Source organism: Plecotus auritus, assembly GCF_963455305.1.
Source record: "Plecotus auritus genome assembly, chromosome: 9".
Taxonomy (NCBI): Eukaryota; Metazoa; Chordata; class Mammalia; order Chiroptera; family Vespertilionidae; genus Plecotus; species Plecotus auritus.
Genome location: NC_137783.1, coordinates 139,673,180 through 139,691,880, shown reverse-complemented (window position 1 = coordinate 139,691,880; position 18,701 = coordinate 139,673,180). Strand labels below are relative to the sequence as shown.

The window sequence follows — 18,701 nt, the reverse complement described above, 5'->3', positions numbered from 1 at the left end:
TTGGAGAGGGTACAGGCTGGGCTGAGGGACAACCCTCCCTCCCCCACCTCTCCCCCACCCGCATGCACAAATTTCATGCACCAGGCCTCTAGTTTAGAGATAAGAAGCGAGGAGAGAGATAGGACATAGGCAGGGTGATGGCTGGAGGGAGACATGGGGTCAAAGGAATTCGTTAATGACAGACTTGAACATTCTTAAGGAACCCAGTGAAGGATTCTTAGAGTAGAGATAAGGCATAATAGATAAGCTTTTATGTTGCCTGAGAATGTTAGATGGAGACACTGGATATGGGAAGGAGGTGGGTCAGCATTTTTTTTTTTTTTTTTTTTTTTTTTTGTCATGGGAGGAATATTCTAGAGGTTTGGAGCAGATGGAGGGGGGTAAGGATAGTTGGCCAAATAATGGCCCCCCAAAGATGCCCATGTCCTGATCCCCAGAACCTGTGACTGTGTTATCTTACATAGCAGAAAGGACTTTGCAGATGTGATTATATTAAGGATCTTGAGATGGAGAAATGGTCTTGGATTACCCGGTGGCCCAATGTAATGACATGCATGTTTATAAGGGGAGGCAGGAGAGTCAGGGTCAGAGACCAAAGATGGGAAGATGCTCTCCTGCTGACCTTGGAGATACAGGAAGGAGCCAGGAGCCCAGGAGGGCAGGCAGCCTGTAGAAGCCAGGAAGGTCAAGGAAACACATTCTTTCTTGGAGCCTCCAGAAAGCACGCAGTCCTGCTCATATCTTGATTTTAGGACTTAGGATCTCCAGAACTCAGAGTTAAGGAATGTGTGTTGTTTTAAGCCACTGTGTTTGTGGAGGTTTGTCACAGCAGCGATAGGAAACTAAGCCAGTGGGCTTATGTGTTTTGGGGCCATCCGCGAAGACGTGTGGAGAGGTAGAGAATGGTGGTCTGACACTGAGGAGAATGGAGAAGGCGAGTTCAGGTTGGGAGGAGTACAGTGGGAGGTGCCCAGCAGATGCCCAGGTGGAGCTGCCCAGAGGCTCACTGGTGTGTGTGGGCCTGCAGCCCCGGGGAGACAGGGGAAACTAAGCAAATAAATGTATGCATTTACGCAACTGGAGCCCTAGGACAGGGTGGCCGTGGGGTCAGTGCCGTGGAGGGTGAGAAGCTTGAGGCCTGAGAGCGCACACAGGTCCCCGTGTCCTGGGCAGGGGCTGTTTCCCAGCAAAAGCCACATTGCTATGGACTGAGAGGTGAATGAGTGGGAGGTGAGCTGAGGGGCCCAGCGAGGATGGCTGGCTTATTTTGTAAGTCTGGCTGCTCCCTGAGCAATTGTTATATGCCAGTGCATACTACATTCCTCCTCACAACAGTCCCACAGTGGGAGGTTGCTGCCCTCTTGTTCAGATGAGGGCACCCAGGACCAAAGAGGTTAAGTGGCCCCAACTGTCATAGCTGGTACATGGTAGACTTGGGCTCCTTCAAAGATGGAGCCTTGACGCCATGGGGCCTTAAGGAATTCCTTCATGGAAAGACATGTCAGGAGGTGGATCAGCGAGTGTGGTTATGTGTCCAACCTCACAGACACAGAGCCACTCCCAAGCACTGGGCCCTGAGTGGGGAGCTCTGGGGCTAACAGAAATGCATGCTGTTTGCTCCATGTTCTTCCAGAACCTGTGGTCCAGCTATGGCCGAGATGGATGAGGAAGGGGGCAGCTTATTCCCAACCAAGTGATATGCAGGCAGAGTGTTGCTGGTGATTGTAGTGCTATAGGGCAGGGAGCAGGGGATTGGTTTTGGCAGGGCAGATTGGAGATGGGTCTTGAAGGATGGGTAGAAGTTCAACAGAGGAGGCTTTGGGCTTCTCGGCCTGCAGGAAAATCTTGGGGGAGAAAATCTAGGGCCATGCCCAGGGGAGGGCTGCTAGGATCCCCTCCTCCCCCACCACAGTCAGAGTCTGCACCTGGGGACAGCGCAGCCAGGCAAGCTGAGGTCTGTAAAGCAGCCAGCTTCCCAGGTACACAGCCAGGCGTGAGTCTGGGGTCTGGAGGAAAGGGAGACTAGGAAGCTCTGGGGTTGCAGCCTGGTCATAGACCGGCTCCACTGGTCAGGGGTGGGCATGGCCTATGGTGCCGGGGTGGGGCCAGAGGCCAGCAGACTGCACCCCTGCAGGTTCCTTCCTAGGACCATGAGCTGTAGCATGTAGATGGGAGAGGGGAGGGAGTGGCTGGAGGTCACATGTGAAGGCTTTGACCTTCGCGATCCAGAGAAGTGAGAGGCCTGAAAGGCCCTGAGAGAACAAATATGCAAAATGGCTCAAGAAAGCAGGGCCCGTGTTGTGTGTGTGTGTGTGTGTGTGTGTGTGTGTGTATGTGTGTATGTTGTGTGTGCATGTGTATGTGTGGGGGTATATATATATATATAGTGTGTGTGTCTCAGATGGGTTGGATCAGGATCTGGAAGCCCCACATTCTAAATAAACTGCATTCATTTGTCAAACAGTGTTCCAAAGCCATACTTGAAGTCCTTTCCTGACCTTCTGCTACCTTCACAAACTCTGGCCCCCATCCAACACCACATATTTCCTCCCACAACTCCAGTAGAAATGGTGGCACTAATGGTAGCGTAGCAATTTATGTTTATTGAGCACTTATTCTGTGTCTGGGTCTGCTCGGCACCTTATAGCAAGATCCCATTCGATCCTAGTGATGCCTCTGTGAAGTAGATATTATTCTACCCGTTATACAGTTGAGAAAACTGAGGTCTAGTGAGGGTGAGTCATTCTTCACAAAGCTAAACAGTCACTGAACTGGGAGAATGTGACTGCGGAACCCACTCTTCCATTCTGCCTCCTGTTCCTCTTCATTTCCCTTCCTCACCTCACCTTTCCCTACCTCCTGGCCTTGGTTGACTGTTCTGTTCATCTTTCTCGTGCCCTCTCTGTCTCCCCTCAACCAGTGGGAATGCTGGTCCTAGTGCGTGCAGTGTGGTGTAGAGACATGGCCTGGATTTAGATGGACCGAATGGCCAGTTCCACTTTGCACCTCTCCTTCATGGCCTGGCCTTCTTGGGAGGAGTTTTGTACTCACTTGAGGCTGTTTAGAAAAGAAAGGCCCCTCCTTTTGCTTTCTCAGCTCAGTGGGAATTATAAACTGCATCAATCATTGCCACGGTCTCCAGGCTGTCCTCAGACACAGCAGGCCGGAGACTATGCTCAGGCACGAGGTGCTTGATGAGGGCCATGCAACCATGTGGTCCGGTGAAGGGGCAGAAGAAAGAGGAGGCCAGCACAGGGTTTCTATTTCAGTTTTTACTTGAACCCAGTCTTGTTCCAGAAGGGATGTAGGGCAGCCTAGCAGGATACATAAAATATAACCTGATAGCATATTAAAACTGGGAGAGAGATTAAGAAAGAAAAACAAGGGTGGAGGCCCCAAATGGAGCCAGGAATGAGGCTAATAATGTATACCATAATGACCTGTATATGCGCTTTTAGTATGTGAGGTCCACATCTGGCAGCCCCCGGGAAGGGCCAGCCTGGGCAGCTGCCAGCGTGTTCTGTCCCTAACGTGAGAAGTCTCAGGTAGCTCCTGAGCAGGTCAGCCCTTCTGGGTACTGATCCCTGACACGAGACTTCCCGGAGGTCCCCATAAGGAGGATACTGGGTGGTGAGCTTGCTCACCTGCTGTCATTCAGCCTCTCTGCCCGCCAGACTCCTACTGTCCTGGGGGGACGCAGTCGTGAAATGGTGTTGCAGTGTTTTCCATTCCAGCTTCTATTGAAAGTGGGGATTTGTTTTAAAACTTGAGATTGGATGTGCAAGGTTCATGGCAAGGCCTCTGAAAACCTCTAAGTAACCGGGATCGATGGAAGTGTAGGCGGACATTTGTGATGCCGAGAGAGGCCCGTGCCAACGGGCAGTTTTTACCCAAGTGCGGGGAGCCCAGAGGAGGGGAAATAATGGGCTTGTCTGGGAAGAAAAGAAGGGACAAATGAGGCAGTTGGGGCATGTCTGAGTGCACCGGCGTGAACAAGTGCTTTTCCTGCTTGTTGGTTAATTGCTGTGAACTCTTTATTGTGAAAACTGCTAACCCTGTAGGAGAGTCATGGTATAATGGATACCCACACACCCTGTGAGAGCGACACTTGGGACCAGTTTAGGCCACTTGTTTGCAGAATGTGCCACCGTTCGGTGGTTCCCTAGTGGTCCATTCAGATTATAGTGTCTCGGTACAGACATTGTGCCTTTCTCATTGTGGACGGCAGAAGGCACAGGTGCCAGTTTGTCTTTTACCAGATGGTCTCACCAACGATTAATGATTCTTGCTTGTATCAATTATTATTCATAGTTTAAAATGATGTTTAACTATTCTTCCTACATTTATTACTTGACATTCTTTTTTTAAAAGGTGTTTTTTTTAAAAAAAAAAATGCTCAGCTTGGCCAGTGTGCCTCAGTTGGTTTGGAGCATCGTCCTGTACCCTGAAAGGTTGAGTGTTTGATTCCTGGTCAAGGCACATGCCTAGGTTGTGGGTTTGATCCACTGTTCGGCCACATATAGGAGGGAGGCAACGATTGACGTTTCTCTCTCGTGTTGATGTTTCTTTCTCTCCCTCCCCTCTCTCTAAAAATCAGTGATTAAAAATTTTTTAAGTGCTCACATTCACCCCCACCTCATCCCCCGTTTACAGTTTATCATTAGTATCAGTATGGACTCATGAATTCTTCTTTTCTTTCATGTGTTCTAGTCTGTTACTGTCATTTTTTTTTTAAATGTTTAAATTGCTCTAGAACTGACGAGTGTGTGCTTGTTCACACTGGCTTCTTATTATTATTTGAGCACTTCCTTACTTTCTGATGCAAAGAGGTATTCCAGCCATCTCTCTTAGGAGCTCTGATTCATTGTAGTGGGTAATGGTGTTTAGAAACCAGGATCTCCAAGTGGTAGGTGTGCACATTGTTATTGGGGTTTCCTTGCCTCTAGGCCTGACCTAGATTTTGAGGGATGAGTTGAAATGAGTGGCGTACGGAGTCAGGAATTGAGGGAACACGAATCACAAGCTGTGGGCACAGCATGTACAAAGGCCCAGAGGCACAGGTGTAATGTTGAGGCTGGGTATAGTAATAGGCAATAGCAGAAGTAGCGTGTGCTTAGAAGGAAATGTGGAAGAAGATTCTAGAAAAAAGTCCCTTTTCTCCTCTTCTAAGATGTTATGGACCTTAAGGTACTCTTGATTCAATATCAGCTCTTTCCAGGGGTAAAAATATGTACCTGGATCCTAAGATTCCTTTTAACATCAGAAATATTTAATGAGCTCGGCTTGTATAACTATTTTATAAATGCTGGTAGTTTGGTTTTTGGATCATAAATAAAACCAAAGATTCCCTCCAAAATATAAAATGCTATTGAACCAGTCTGTGATTCTCAGAGTCTTTCTATTGGAACCAAAGTAGACCATGAAAAACTATTCTGAATGGCCCTATATTTCCATATGAACCAGTTCCTAACTTGACCTTCTGCATTCCTTGTCTCCTGAGCCCTTCTACAGCAGTAGAGGATACATAAAATATAACATGATAGCATAGTAAATACAAAAATATAACATGATAGCTTTCCCTCACTTGTGTTGTGCTCAGGTGACTTTTAATGTTCATGGGGTCCCAACATTACATTAATTTTATTCTAATATTACTTAAAACGGTGTACACCTAAAGCTAGATAGAAACAACACATCTTATAGCTTTTAAACAACTATAAAACCAAGACATAGTTACAAACATAAAATGAACAAGAACTACACAAACCCAACAGAATTCAAATTAAGAAAGTCAGCTTACTGTGTTGGATGACGTTTTCCGGGGACTAGGTTGGCTATGGTAGTGACGACAGAGACAGATTCTTCGGCCTTTGGCATTCCTGTGGGTATCTTTATTTCCTTTGTCTCTTTGAAACACTGGGAAATCGTCTGTTAGTGCAATTGCCATAATGTTTCTTGGTCTTTTTTTTTTTTTTTTTTGCCCAAATGCATCATGTGCATATTAAGTTTGCATCGGTTCTTTCTTCACAGGCTAATCAATAATAACTGGTGTTGTACAGTCAGCTGCTACTGTGTAACAAGCCACCTCCAAATTCCGTGGCCTGGAACAGGGGTCAGCCAACTTTTTGTGTAAAAGGCCGGATAGTCAATATTAGGCTTTGTGGACCATGCAGTGTATTGTCACAACTACGCAACTCTGCCATGGTGGTGTGAGAGCAGCCACAGGTGGGGCAGGTTCTAGTGAAACTTTATTGACGGATACTGAAATTGAAATTCCAAGTAATCTTCACACGTTGAAATCGTCTTCTTTTGATTTATTTTTAACCATTTGGAAATGTACAAACTATTCTTAGCTGGTGGGCTGTACAAAAGCAGGTGGCGGGCTGGATTTAGCCTGCAGGCCATAGTTTGCTGACCCCAGTGTAGGACAACAGTCATTATTCTTGCCCGTGTACAGTATGTGCCGTTGACTGCTTGGTGGACTTAGCTGGGTGTGGCTGGGCTGCTCTGCCTCCAGCTTCAGTCCGGGGAGTGTGGCTCCTCCTGGTGGAGCTAGGTGTGCCCCACGTGTGCTTGTTCTGGACTCAGACCGAAGGGGCAGGGCCTCCCTGGGAAAACGCTTCTGGCAAAGGCAGAGGCCCTGGAGGGCAAGCCCATCCTCACAAGCACATTTTAAGCCTTTGCTTGCATCATGTGTGTTAACATCCCATTGGCCAAACAAATAATCTGGCTGAATCCAAGGTCAAGGAGCAAACTACTGCAGAGTCATCCATCCGGCCAAGGGGCCAAGGGCGATAGGGAGGGGCAAGAACTGGGGCCAAGAATTCCGTCTACCACAAGTGCCAACTCGGTCACAGCACAATACTTTCGTGTGGATGGAAGTCTCGTGGTTAGTTCCTTATGTTGATATTTTTTAAATGAAAACATTGAATGAAAAATTTTTAGAACTTTCAGATCTTCAGACTATCTCCAAAGACCCTAGGTTGAGAAACAATAATTTCTAATAAACTTCCTAGCTTCAATCATAGGGAATTTGGGGTTTTCTCATGTTTGAAAGTTCCTCCAGTAGAGGTCTTGCCTGATCTACACCCCTCGATCCTATTTCAGTACTCCTAAACCTCGGGGGGTCCTCAGCAAGTGCTAGGTCGGGTTGTTGCGTGATGATAACACAATAGCAACAACAATAGCTGCCGTTTATTGGGCACTAAAAGATTTGTGTGTCTTAACTCTACATCCTCACAAGCATACTGTGAGTTAGGTACTATTATGTCCCTGGTACAGATTGGGAAACCGAGGCTGAAAGAGCCAGGTGACTTGTCCAGGGCTACCCAGCTAACCGTGGGGCCAGGACTTCAAACCAAAGCTCAAGCTCCTAATCTCCAGCCCCAGATATGAATATTCAATGAACTTGGTCCCCCCACTCATAGGGGAACCTCCTGTTTCTCTAGAGAATACTTTTCAGGCTGAAGATAAAAGATTGTTTCTCTCTTTTTTTTTAAATCTGATTGCTGCTGATGAATATGTGGCAGATTTTATTTTTTTTAGCAACTTTATCGAGATATAGGTCACATACCATACAATTCACCTATTTAAAGTGTGTAATTCAATGGTCTTTAATATATTTAGATATATGCAACCATCACCTTGAGAAGAAATGCTGTCTTTTAGCTGTCACCCCATCTCTTCTCCCCTCTCCCTCCCAGCCCTAAGCAACCACTAATGTACTTTCTATCTCTATAGATTTCTTTGTGCTGTACATTTCAAATGAATGAGATCATATAGTATATGGTCTTTTGTGACTTCCTTCTAAACTTAGCTTAATGTTTTCAAGGTTGTAACATGTATCACTTTTTATGGCCAAATAATATTCCATCGCATGGATACCACATTTTGTTTATCCATTCATCAGTTGATGGACAGTTGGGTTGTTTTCATTTTTTAGCTATAATGAGTAATGTTGCTGTAAACACTTGTGTACAGGTTTCTTTGTGGGCATTTTTTTTTTTAATTTCTCTTGGGTATATACCAAGGAGTGGAATTGCTGGGATTAACTCTGTATTTAATCATTTGAGGAACTGCCATACTGTTTTCCAGAGTAGCTGGACCATTTTACATTCCCACCAAAAATATATGAGGGCTCTGATTTCTCCACATCCTTGCTGACATTTGTGGTTATTTGCCTTTTTAATTGTAGCCATCCTAGTCTGTCCATGGACAGCAGGTTAGGGACCCAAACCTGAATCATCTCAGAAGCTTCCTGACAGCTTAAGTGTTCCTGTTTCTGGGTGTAGCAGATACCAGAGTTCAAGTTCAGATTCAGGCCAGCCTCTTTATCTCTCTGCTTCTCTGTTTGCTGGAGTGGGAAGTAGCTGGAGAACAGAAGTGATGCTGTCTGCCTCCTGGGGTTCTGGGAGGAGCATCTGAGATGTGAGGTACGAAAGCACTTTGTCAACCATGAATGGCTTCACAAATCATTTTTTGTGAGCGCTCTGCTCTAAGACGAGGTGTAGGGCTGAAAATCAAAATGTTTTATGGATTTGATGGATTCCTGGAAAGTTGCAAGCAAATCAGGTTTTTGAAAATCCAATCTCCGCAGCATTCGGTTATGTCATCATTTAGGAGAGGCCAACAGTGAATCCTCGATTGCGGCAGACATTCTGTGGCAAAGCAGAATATCCCTTCCTGTTAAATGCATGTTCACATAGCAAATTTGCTCAAACCAGAGGAAAAGATGGGAGTTCATAGAGGATGCCAGGACATTTCTGGTTGATTCTGACAAGGTCATCCGGGGGAGCTTGTGGGTAGCATCCCTCACTCCGCAGAGTGCTTAAGAGCATGGGCTATACTGGCAGAGACCTGAGTTTGAACTCCAGTTTCCCCAAGCATTTCCTTTGTGGTGTCAGGCAAGTTACCTAGCAACCCTGAACCTCAGTTTCCTAATCTATAAAATGGGCATGATAATAGTAGCTACTTCATAGAGTTGTGAGAATTCATGAGACAGAGTATGTGGCACCATGAAATTGCTCTATGAATGGCAGCTGTTGATGTTTTATTATTGATGCCTTTATTAATGATACCACGGTCAGGATGAACATCATGGTCCACATGGACCATGCTTGACCCAGGGGGCTGAAACTCGTGCTTCCATATTATTTTCTGAGGACCTGTCCACACGCAATCTTAGTGCCAGACAGACTTCTAGAGGTCGTTTAGGACAGATTTGCACTCAGTGGAGAAATCTTTCCTTCAGCCTCAGACAGAGGGTCATCCAGCTACTGCTTAAATTCCCCTCGTAACAAGGAGCTCACCGCCTCACAACATCAGCATCTTCTAAGTGCATGCTGGTCCTGGTCCTGCCTCCCCAGTGTGGCAGTCCTTCCTACATTGATGATGGCTCTGCTTTCTCTGGCCTCTTCTTCTCTAGGCTAAGGGATCCCATTACCATGCTCATCATCCTTCTCTGCTCAGGTTCAGGTTGCGAAAGTCCTTCTCACATCTCAGTTCTCAAAGCATGGGCTGGTCTCTGAATTACCAGGCTCAGAGGGTCCAAGGAGTTGAACTCTAAGGATAATAAAAGGGAGGACTCTGGGAACCTAGGCTTCTGGAGGCTTGGTGCCAAGCATCTGGCCCTGGGTGACCAGGATCATCTCAATCCAGGACTGGAGGACCATATCCCGATCTCTACTCAGGGTAGCCTGGGCTCATCCCTGACAAATGACATGGTCTACATGCCCTGTGTGATCCTGCCAGTCGCTGCTCCCTTTGCCTAGAACACCCTGGCCCTCCTCTTCTTCAAGATCTCAGCTTAGACCTAGCTGGTTTGGCTCAGTGGATAGAGTGTTGGCCTGTGGACTGAAGGGTCCCCGGTTCGATTCCAGTCACGGGCACATGCCCGGCTTTCAGGCTCAATCCCCAGTAGGGGGTGTGCAGGAGACAGCCAATCAATGATTGTCTCTTATCATTGATGTTTCTATCTCTCTCCCTGTCCCTTCCTCTCTGAAATCAAGAAAAATATATTTAAAAATATTTTAGGAAAAAAAAAAGGACCTCAGCTTAGATTTCACATACCCAAGAAGGTCCTCAACTGACTCCCAGGTACAGGGCTGTAGCTTAGAGTTCCCATATTCCACAGAATTCCCCACCACAGTACTGACCAGGTGATATATCACAGTGAGTTTTGTGAGAGCAAAGACCTTCTCTGCCTAGATCACCATTTCATCCCAAGAGCCTGTGGCTGCTTCCTCAGTGATATTTATTGAATGAATGAATGCTTAATTTGAGAAAAATCCTGCTTGATGGGAAAGATAAGCCAAGAAACATCCCTCAGTTAATCTCCGGATCTGAACCCAGCAACAGAGGTCATAGGCAGCTCCCAGGTCCCGCACAACTCCCACCCAGGCCTCTCTGACAGTTGACGCTGCAAAAAAGGCTGATTACCACATCCCAATATTGATCTACAGACATCCCATTGCCCAGAATTAATCATAACTAACATTTGTTCCCTTCACTAATAATCACAATCTTGATCACAGCACTAATAGTAATCTACATCAGTCATTACAGCAGTGCTGTGAGGTTGGGTTTTACTCCATTTTATAGATGAGGAAACTGAGGCATGGCCAGTGAAGTCAGCTGCCCAAGGCCGCTCACCTGTAAGTGGGGAGGCTGAGGATCTAGCCAGTTCCTCTGGCTCCATGGCTTGTATCATCCACTAGGTATTCCTGCTCTTGGCTTCCAGGTCTTCAGCTGCTTCTCATTTGCCCCAGGAGAGAGAGGAGTAATCGGAAAATGATGATGTAGGGGGATTAGGATTAGGATAAAGGATGGGGTTCTATGAGATTCTAGGAGAGGGTTCCTTGAAGACTGGGGCATCGTCTGGAGAGACTGCTGGGGAGGGGAACTGAGCTGCATGTTTTCTCTTGTTGTCTGAGAGTTTTAAACCACAAGGTAGTATCCTATATAATAAAAGGTTAATATACAAATTGACCCTAATGGAGGAATGACTGGGAATGACCAGTCACTATGATGCACACTGACCACCAGGGGCAGACGCTCAATGCAGGAGCTGCCCGCTGGTGGACAGTGCACTCCCACAGGGGGAGCTCTGCTCAGCCACAAGCCTCTCCCACCTCCTGGCAGTGCTAAAGATGTGACTGCGGCTTAGATGGGGAACGGGCCTAAGCCGGCAGTCGGACATCCCCCGAGGGCTCCCGGGCTACCAGAGGGATGTCTGACTGCCAGCTTAGGCCCGATCCCCTGGGAAGCAGGCCTAAGCCAGTAGGTGGACATTCCCTGAGGGGTCCTGGACTGCGAGAGGGTGCAGGCCAGGGTGAGGGACCCCCCCAAGTGCAGGAATTTTCATGCACCAGGCCTCTAGTCCTATATAATAAAAGCCTAATATGCTAAGTGTCAGGTCGACCGGTCGGCCGTTCAACCAATCAAAGCGTAATATGATATGCTAAGGCTGCTCAACCGCTCGCTATGATGTGCACTGACCACCAGGAGGTAGACAGTTGACCCGTCGACCAGTCGCTAGGACATGCACTGACCACCAGGGGGCAGACGTTTCAACTGGTAGGTTAGCTTGCTGCTGGGGTCTGGCTGATCAGGACTGAGATGGGCCGGACATGCCCTGGAGCTCTCTCACCATCCTTCCCTGGCTGGCCAACTTCCTGCGTCTCTCCCCAGCCCCTATCGTGCACCAGTGGGATCCCTTAGCCTGGCCTGTGCCCTCTTGCAATCTGGGACCCCTTGGGGGATGTCGGAGAGCCAGTTTCGGCCCGATCCCACAGGCCAGGCTGAGGGACCCCACTGGTGCATGGATTCCTTCACCGGGCCTATAGTAGTCTCATAAATAGACAAAGCAAAAGCCTCATCGCCCTTACCTCATTCCTTCACTCCAGAGGTAGAGCTGAGAGTTTGAAATGTATCTCCCAGCCTTTCTATGCACATATCAACAGAGGCATAATGGGATGCTGATAAATGCTTAACAACCTGCTGGCAGGGTTGTGGTGGGATTATATGTCCCTATTTCCTGGGTTTACATAAATGCTCCCACCATGGCTGATTTCAAGCTGCCAAGATAAAGGCACTGCAGGAGCAGGGGGAAGAGAAATACAATGGCAACTATTAATAGTATTTCTGTTGTACAGGTACAGTAGGTGCCAATACCTTCAAGAACATAGATCACAGTAAAATGTAGGGAAATTATTAGGGAAGTGCTAAGCTTTGAGAGTTTACTACCCTTTAAAAAATAGGACTTACTGAATTGTAAGTTTAGATAATTTAATTTTTAACAGTGGCTGGGTTTAACGACTGGTTCGTGAAACTGGAATATTTTGCAGTCGTCTCTCATAGGCAGTACAAGCCAGTGCCAGCTCAACACTCATTTCCTTTTTACTAAAATAGTAACATTCTTCAAATTTTTTTCTGTAACTTGATTTTATTTAAAAGACTCCTTACCCAATAATTCATTCACTCAACCAATATTCTACCATGTGCCATGTGCCCTCATGAACGCAGTCACCATGTGCTTTGCCTTCGTTAGCTTATGGTCTAGTGAGGGAGACAGTCCGTTACCAAATTGATAAGTAGGTAAACACCATCAATAGCAAAAATGCACCTTGTAAGTAGGTTTCTAACAAGATGTAATAGGATGATGTCATAGTTAAAACGCTAAGTCCATAGGTGTGTGGAGGTCAGAGTGTGGCAGGGGGGAAACAAACCCCTTCCAGTTCAGGCCAGGAGGAGCTTCTAAATGACAGGAACCCAAAGGATGAGAAGGGACCAGCCATGCAAAGTTTAGTGGGAAAAGGGGGCAGAGGATATGTTTCCTTGGAGCCATTTTTGTGAACTTTACAGACACACAGAGCAGTTCTGTCCATTGCTCTTAGAACAGTCCTTGTAGAGTGAAAATGGGGAGGCTTCCTACCAGCTTCAGGGTGGGGGTTACCCTTGTGGGGAGGGAGAGAAGGAGAATGAGTTAGAGGCAGTGATGGTCTTCAACTACATCTTGGTATTTTCTTAAAGCGAGAGGAGGGAGAGGCCTGGGACAGATTTGGGTGGTGGTAATTTTCCTTGGCTCTAGCTGGTGGGTACCAGGCTATCAGCTTCATTATTCTTTATAATTTCTGGATGCTTGAAATATTTCATGATTATTGTTGTTTTAAGAATGGGGGGAAAGAGGTTGTAGGCAGCAGACCCAACCAGTGTGAAGGTTCACTCTCAGGTCATCGTGGCTGCAGAAAAGTGAAGGGAGAAGAGGCTCTAGAGAAGCTGATGAGGTAGCCAGGGACCAGGTCAACTGGGTCTTGAAGGCTGCGACCCTAAGTCCGAGTTTTATTATAAGTGCAGTGGATGCCACATTGAGCTGGAGAGAGACATGTCTGATTTATATCAATAAATGATTCCTCTGGCTGCTTTGAGGAGAATTGGTGGAGAGTTAAGAATGGCATCAGGGAAGTTACTTAGGATCTCTTGCAGTTGTCTAGATAAGAGCTGGTGATGGCTTAGACCAGGGGGAAGCAGGAATCTGTGGAAAGGAACATTTTTGAAACCTGATTTGAAGGACTTGCTGAGGGATTAGATATTGGGGGTGGGAGAGCAGGATTGAGAGAGTGGGGCATGAAGGGCAATTTTCTTTAAAAACACACACACACACACACACAATTTTATTAAGATACTAGAGGCCGTGTGCACGAATTCGTGCACCAGTGGGGTCTCTCTGCCTGACCTGTGCCCTCTCACAATCCGGGATCCCTCGGGGGATGTCAGACTGCCAGTTTCTGCCCAGTCCCCATAGGCCAGGCCGAGGGACCCCATCGGTGCACGAATCCGTGCACTGGGCCTCTAGTATGCATGTAAGATCTTTCATTAATTTCTTCCCACCTTTTCTCTCCCCCCTTCCCTCTGAGATTCATCAGTCTGTTCCATGTTTCCATGCCTGTGCATTGAGCATCTGCCCCCTGGTGGTCAGTGTGCATCACAGATACTGGTCGAACAGTCACTTAGGCTTTTATAGATACAGATTCTAGACCTCGTGAGGTGGCTTTGCTCCACTGAGTTCTCAGAGAACCAAGCTTGATCTAGCTCATCACTCTCTCTGCTTGGATTAGCCTCACAGTTCAAGTTGGTAGCTAGAGCTCCCTATCACATCTGCATTCTAGGCAGCAGGCTGGTAGAAGGGCATGTCTCAGTTGTCTTTTGAAGAAGTTTTCAGGAAACTGACACATGACACTTTCACTTACATTCTATTGGCCAGACCTTAGCTAGAGGAGAAGCCAAAAAATGTATTCTGTTATTACAGGTAACCAGATGCCCAGCTGTAATTCTGGGGTTTTGTTACAATGGGGATAACAGATAATGAGGGATAATCAGCAGTCACAGGCTTATGATCCCTCAAAGAAATAAAGGAAGGAGAGCATCCATTAAAGAGATCAAGACAGTGGGTTTTTGTTTGTTTGTTCGTTTGAAAACGTTTGCTCTTAGAAAGACATCTGTAAGAGAATGAATAAACAAGCCACAGACTAGATAAAAATATTTATAAATCATATATCTGATAAATGACTTGATTCCAAAATATGTATTTGAGAGAGAGAGAGAGAGAAAGAGAGAGAGAGAGCGCGCAATTTGTTGTTCGACTTGTTTATATATTCATTGTTTGATTCTTGTATATGCCTGGACTATACAAGGGATCAAACCCACAACCTTGGTGTATCGGGATGATACTCTAACCAACTGAGCTATCCAGCCAGGGCCCAACATATATTTTTTAAAACTCTCAAAACTCAACAATAAGAAAAAAAAACCACAATTTAAAAAAATGGGAAAAAGATCTGAACAGACACTTCTCCAAAAAAGATATGCAGCTGACAAATATGAGATTACAGAGGGCATAAGGAAACTCTTGGGGGTGATGGATATGTTTGTTTTCTTGATTGTGATAATGGATACATACATTTGTGAGAACTTACCAAATGGTACCTATGTCAGTTACACTTCAATAAAGCTGTTAGAATAGGAAAAAGAAGGAACATGACATGAAACAAAAAGGCAGAGTAAGAAAAGATGGATGTGAAATAAAAACAATTAAAAATTCTGAGAATGAAAAATATTCATTGCATTGAAAGTACTCATTAAAAAGGGAAGGAAAGAAAGGAAGAAACTCTATGGATGGACAACCTCTGGACTGGGTGCAGTTAAAGAGAAAATTAGAGAATTGGGAGAGGGGTTGAGAAATTTTCCCAAAGCACTGTCCAGAAAGAGAAGGATATGAATGGGTAGTTAAAAGACATGGAGAATAGATTGAACTACTCCAAATATGTTCAATAGAAATTATTCAATAGGAGACTGGAGAAAGTGATTGAGAAGCTATACTCAAAAGCATAACAGCTGAGAATTTTTCAGAATTAAAAAGGAGATATAAGTCCTCATCAAATAATGTGCTTGCTCATCAAGTAATGCGTACATTTAAAAAAAGTGAATCACCACATGGTGGAAGTACAGAAAATCAAGAATAAGGAGAAAGTCTTAGAATTTACCATAGACAGGTTATCCTCAAAAGAACCTTAGACTAAGAGTGGGCTGCTGGAGAGCCCGTGGCAAGTCTTCTTGACAATCTTCAGAAGCGCTGAAAAAGAATAAAACTTCATCTGCTTAAAATTGCCTACCCAGCTGAATTCTGGTTCAGGAATGATAGTGAAAGAATGTCAGTTTTACAGAAGGTACAGGGGCCCAGCCCAAACCCCGAGGCTCTTGAACATTCAGAGATTTGGGAGAGGAGGAGCCCTCTCAAACCATGTTCTAGTCCTCCAGGGAAAGCCTCTGTCTCCCACAGAAACAGAGAGAGAGAGAGAGAGAGAGAGAGAGAGAGAGAGAGAGAGAGAGAGAGAGAGAGAGAGAGAGAGAGAGCGAGCGCTGGATTTTACTGCTGCTGGCCAGGCCTGGGTTTCAGCCCTGCAGCAGTGGGGGCGTTGTGGCGGGAGGGCAAAAGGAAGTTTCTGGATGGTAGCAGATGGAGCCAGGCCCTGGGCCCTGGTTTGGGGAGGAGCCCTAGGATATGAGAGCCCCCTGTAGAATGAGCCTTCTTCTCTGTCTTCCAGATTGTGGACAAGAACAACCGCTACAAGTCCATAGACGGGTCAGACGAGACTAAAGCCAACTGGATGAGGTGAGTCCTGCTCTCTGCTGACTTCCCGGGAGACTGGCCTGGACTCTGGAAAGAGACAAGAAAGATGCTGGGCCTGTGGGGTTTCCAGTGGTGGGGACCCCCAAAGGCCCCGGGACTGCTGTTTGCAGGGTTTGAGATGTGTCTAGCTCTAGATGACCCTCTAGCTCCCCCAGTCTTTCCATCATGGGGCTCTGGAGGAGGCCTGTGGCCAGACGGGCCGGGTACAGGGACCCCTAGAGTTGGCACACTTTTCAGTGTGTCTGGAGTACCCAGGCCCCGGCTCCTGGCAGCATTCCCTCCACCCAGGACTGTGCCACCTCTCGCAGAGCAGATCCTGCTGGAGTGGTGCAGGACTAACCCAGGGCAGCCACAGCAGGTGTTTCAATGGCTCCATGGAGAAGGAGGCTCCTGGCACAGTTTTCGATGGTGCTTGCAGCCCAGGCATGAGTACTTCCAAGAGTGGTTTTACTGTGGTCTGGTGTTTGGGACAGAAGTTTGCGCTAGAAGCATCCTTTATGGCCAGCCAAGGAGAGCAGGCGACTGGCCAGGGTTGCCCAGAGGCGGCTGAGCTGAGCAGGAACTCTGAAGGCTCCCCTTTTGGTTCTGGCTGCTGGTCTGTGCCGTGTGCCGGGCCCCACCCGAGGGGTCTGTGGATGGGTGTGGGAGGTCTGACTTGCCTTGTTGCCCTTTTGGTGGTCTCTCTCTGGGACTTGGGATTGGTGATGGAGGTTTGGATCTGGGTTGGGAGGGAAGGGAGGCCTCGGGTGGCTGGACCCAGGCCACAGCCACACCATGGATCGGGCCCTCTGTGGGCAGTTCTGTAACTTGTGGAGACTGGGGGCTGAGAGGTTGTGCTTGGAGGAAGGGCAGTTAGGGACTTCCTAAGAGGAAGTTTGCTGTATTCAAACAATGAGACTTTCCAAGCAAATGAGGAGTCATTGGTTTGAGGTGGGGAGGGTGTGACATTGTCTCCGGTCCCCTTCTCTGTGGCTTCACTGCATCCCTGTGCTCCCACCTGAACCTCAGCCATGCCCTGAAAGTGGCTCCAGGAAGGCAACCCACACTCCTGACTTCCTTCTCCCCGACCACTGGGTGCATGTCAGCTCAGCACATGCAATTTACCACCCGCTCCTGAGCACCTACAGGGAGCCAGAGCCTGTACCGGGCACCCTGCCCTCGCAGGACACACCTTCCACCACGCAAACTGCTTTTTCTGAAACAGTGACTGAGTGGAGGCACAGACCATGTGCTGTGGGGCCCGGATGAGAGAGGAGGGGCCTTTGAACTGAGCCTTCGAGGGGGCCAGGCTCTTATTTGAAGGCACTGTGAGCAAAGGCATAGCAGTGGGGACCACACGTCCGGTGGGCCATCAGATGGCTGCGTGGCGCAGGCCCCTGGCCTCTGCTCCTGTCCTATTGCTGTAGGGGCTGTCGGCGAGCAAAGGAGAGTGTGTCTGAGACAGTCTGATTCAGGCCTTCCTGCACCGTCACTTCAGAAACTTTGTCGGGTAGAGCTGATTCTGTCCCACTTCCCCACCCATCTTTGATCTTGCAGCTGGGGGATGAGGCTTTACCGCAGTTCCAAAGCAGGGGTTCATCATCTGAGCTAAGTGAATGACCACCTGGCCCCCCAGAGAGTCTGACTTACTTGGGCTGGGATTGAGCCCAGGGCACTGGTGTTTTTTAAAGCTCTCCATAGTGATTCTGATGTGCCACTAGTGTTGAGAACCACAGCTCTATACCAGTCTTCATGCTTCCTGGGTAAACCGAGGCCCAGAGCAAGGCAAGGTCATGTGGTCAGTGGCAGAACAAGGTCACGGGGTCAGTGGGTGACCCTGGACTTGTGGGCTAGTGTCCTTCCTGCTTGTGCACAGCAGCATGGCTTCCTGAGGCCTGTGGGCAGCTTCTGCCACCACTGTCTTGCGGTGTGGGATCTGTCCTGTTTCTGCTCCAGGCCTCATTCTGATCCAGGATACACCAGGGTAGTCACATCTGTGGGGTCCTCATCGCATGGGAGGCTCCAGGAGTCGGTGGGGCTCGGTGTGTGGTTCGTTGCCATGGAGATGCCCCTCTGGTGGTAGTTGGAGGAGGAAGCCAGTTCATCCTGGGAGCTTCCTTCCCCCTTAGCGCGCAGCTGCCGTCTGTGCAGCTTTCCCATTTGCAGACACCGTCACGTGCACTGTCCCTGCCTCGGGTCTTCTGAGGAGCTAACGGAGTTTCTTCAAATAAGCAGTGGGCCGGGAAGAGAATGGGCGCCCGCAGAGTGAGCGCTGGCTCTAAGGCAGCCCTACACTGGCTGCTCTACGGTCATGAAATCGGTGGGCCACCCCAGGGGCATGTTTGGCTGTCACAACTCTAGGGTGGATGCTGCTGAGTTCTCTTGGGCAGAAGCCAAGGATGCTGATTAACCTCCTATACTGCCCAGGGCACCCCTCCCCCACTAACAAAGACATTTTCGGCCCCAAATGCCAACAGCATTGAGATTGAACCCCCCTGCACGCAGTCCTTCTGGCAGCCCTGGGACGTGGCACTAG

The 18,701-nt window shown here is 47.8% G+C and overlaps 1 protein-coding gene across 5 annotated transcripts in view; it reads left to right on the top strand.

Annotated features, from left to right (window-relative positions):
* PRDM11 (PR/SET domain 11) overlaps positions 1–18,701 on the top strand; it is an 81,306-nt gene that overhangs the window by 41,813 nt on the left and 20,792 nt on the right. For all 5 annotated transcript variants that reach the window (XM_080641562.1, XM_080641563.1, XM_080641560.1 and 2 more), the window contains one exon: positions 16,101–16,168. In XM_080641562.1, coding sequence (XP_080497688.1) covers positions 16,164–16,168 — 5 coding nt within the window. In that variant the 5' untranslated portion in view covers positions 16,101–16,163. The remainder of the gene's footprint in view (positions 1–16,100; positions 16,169–18,701) is intronic.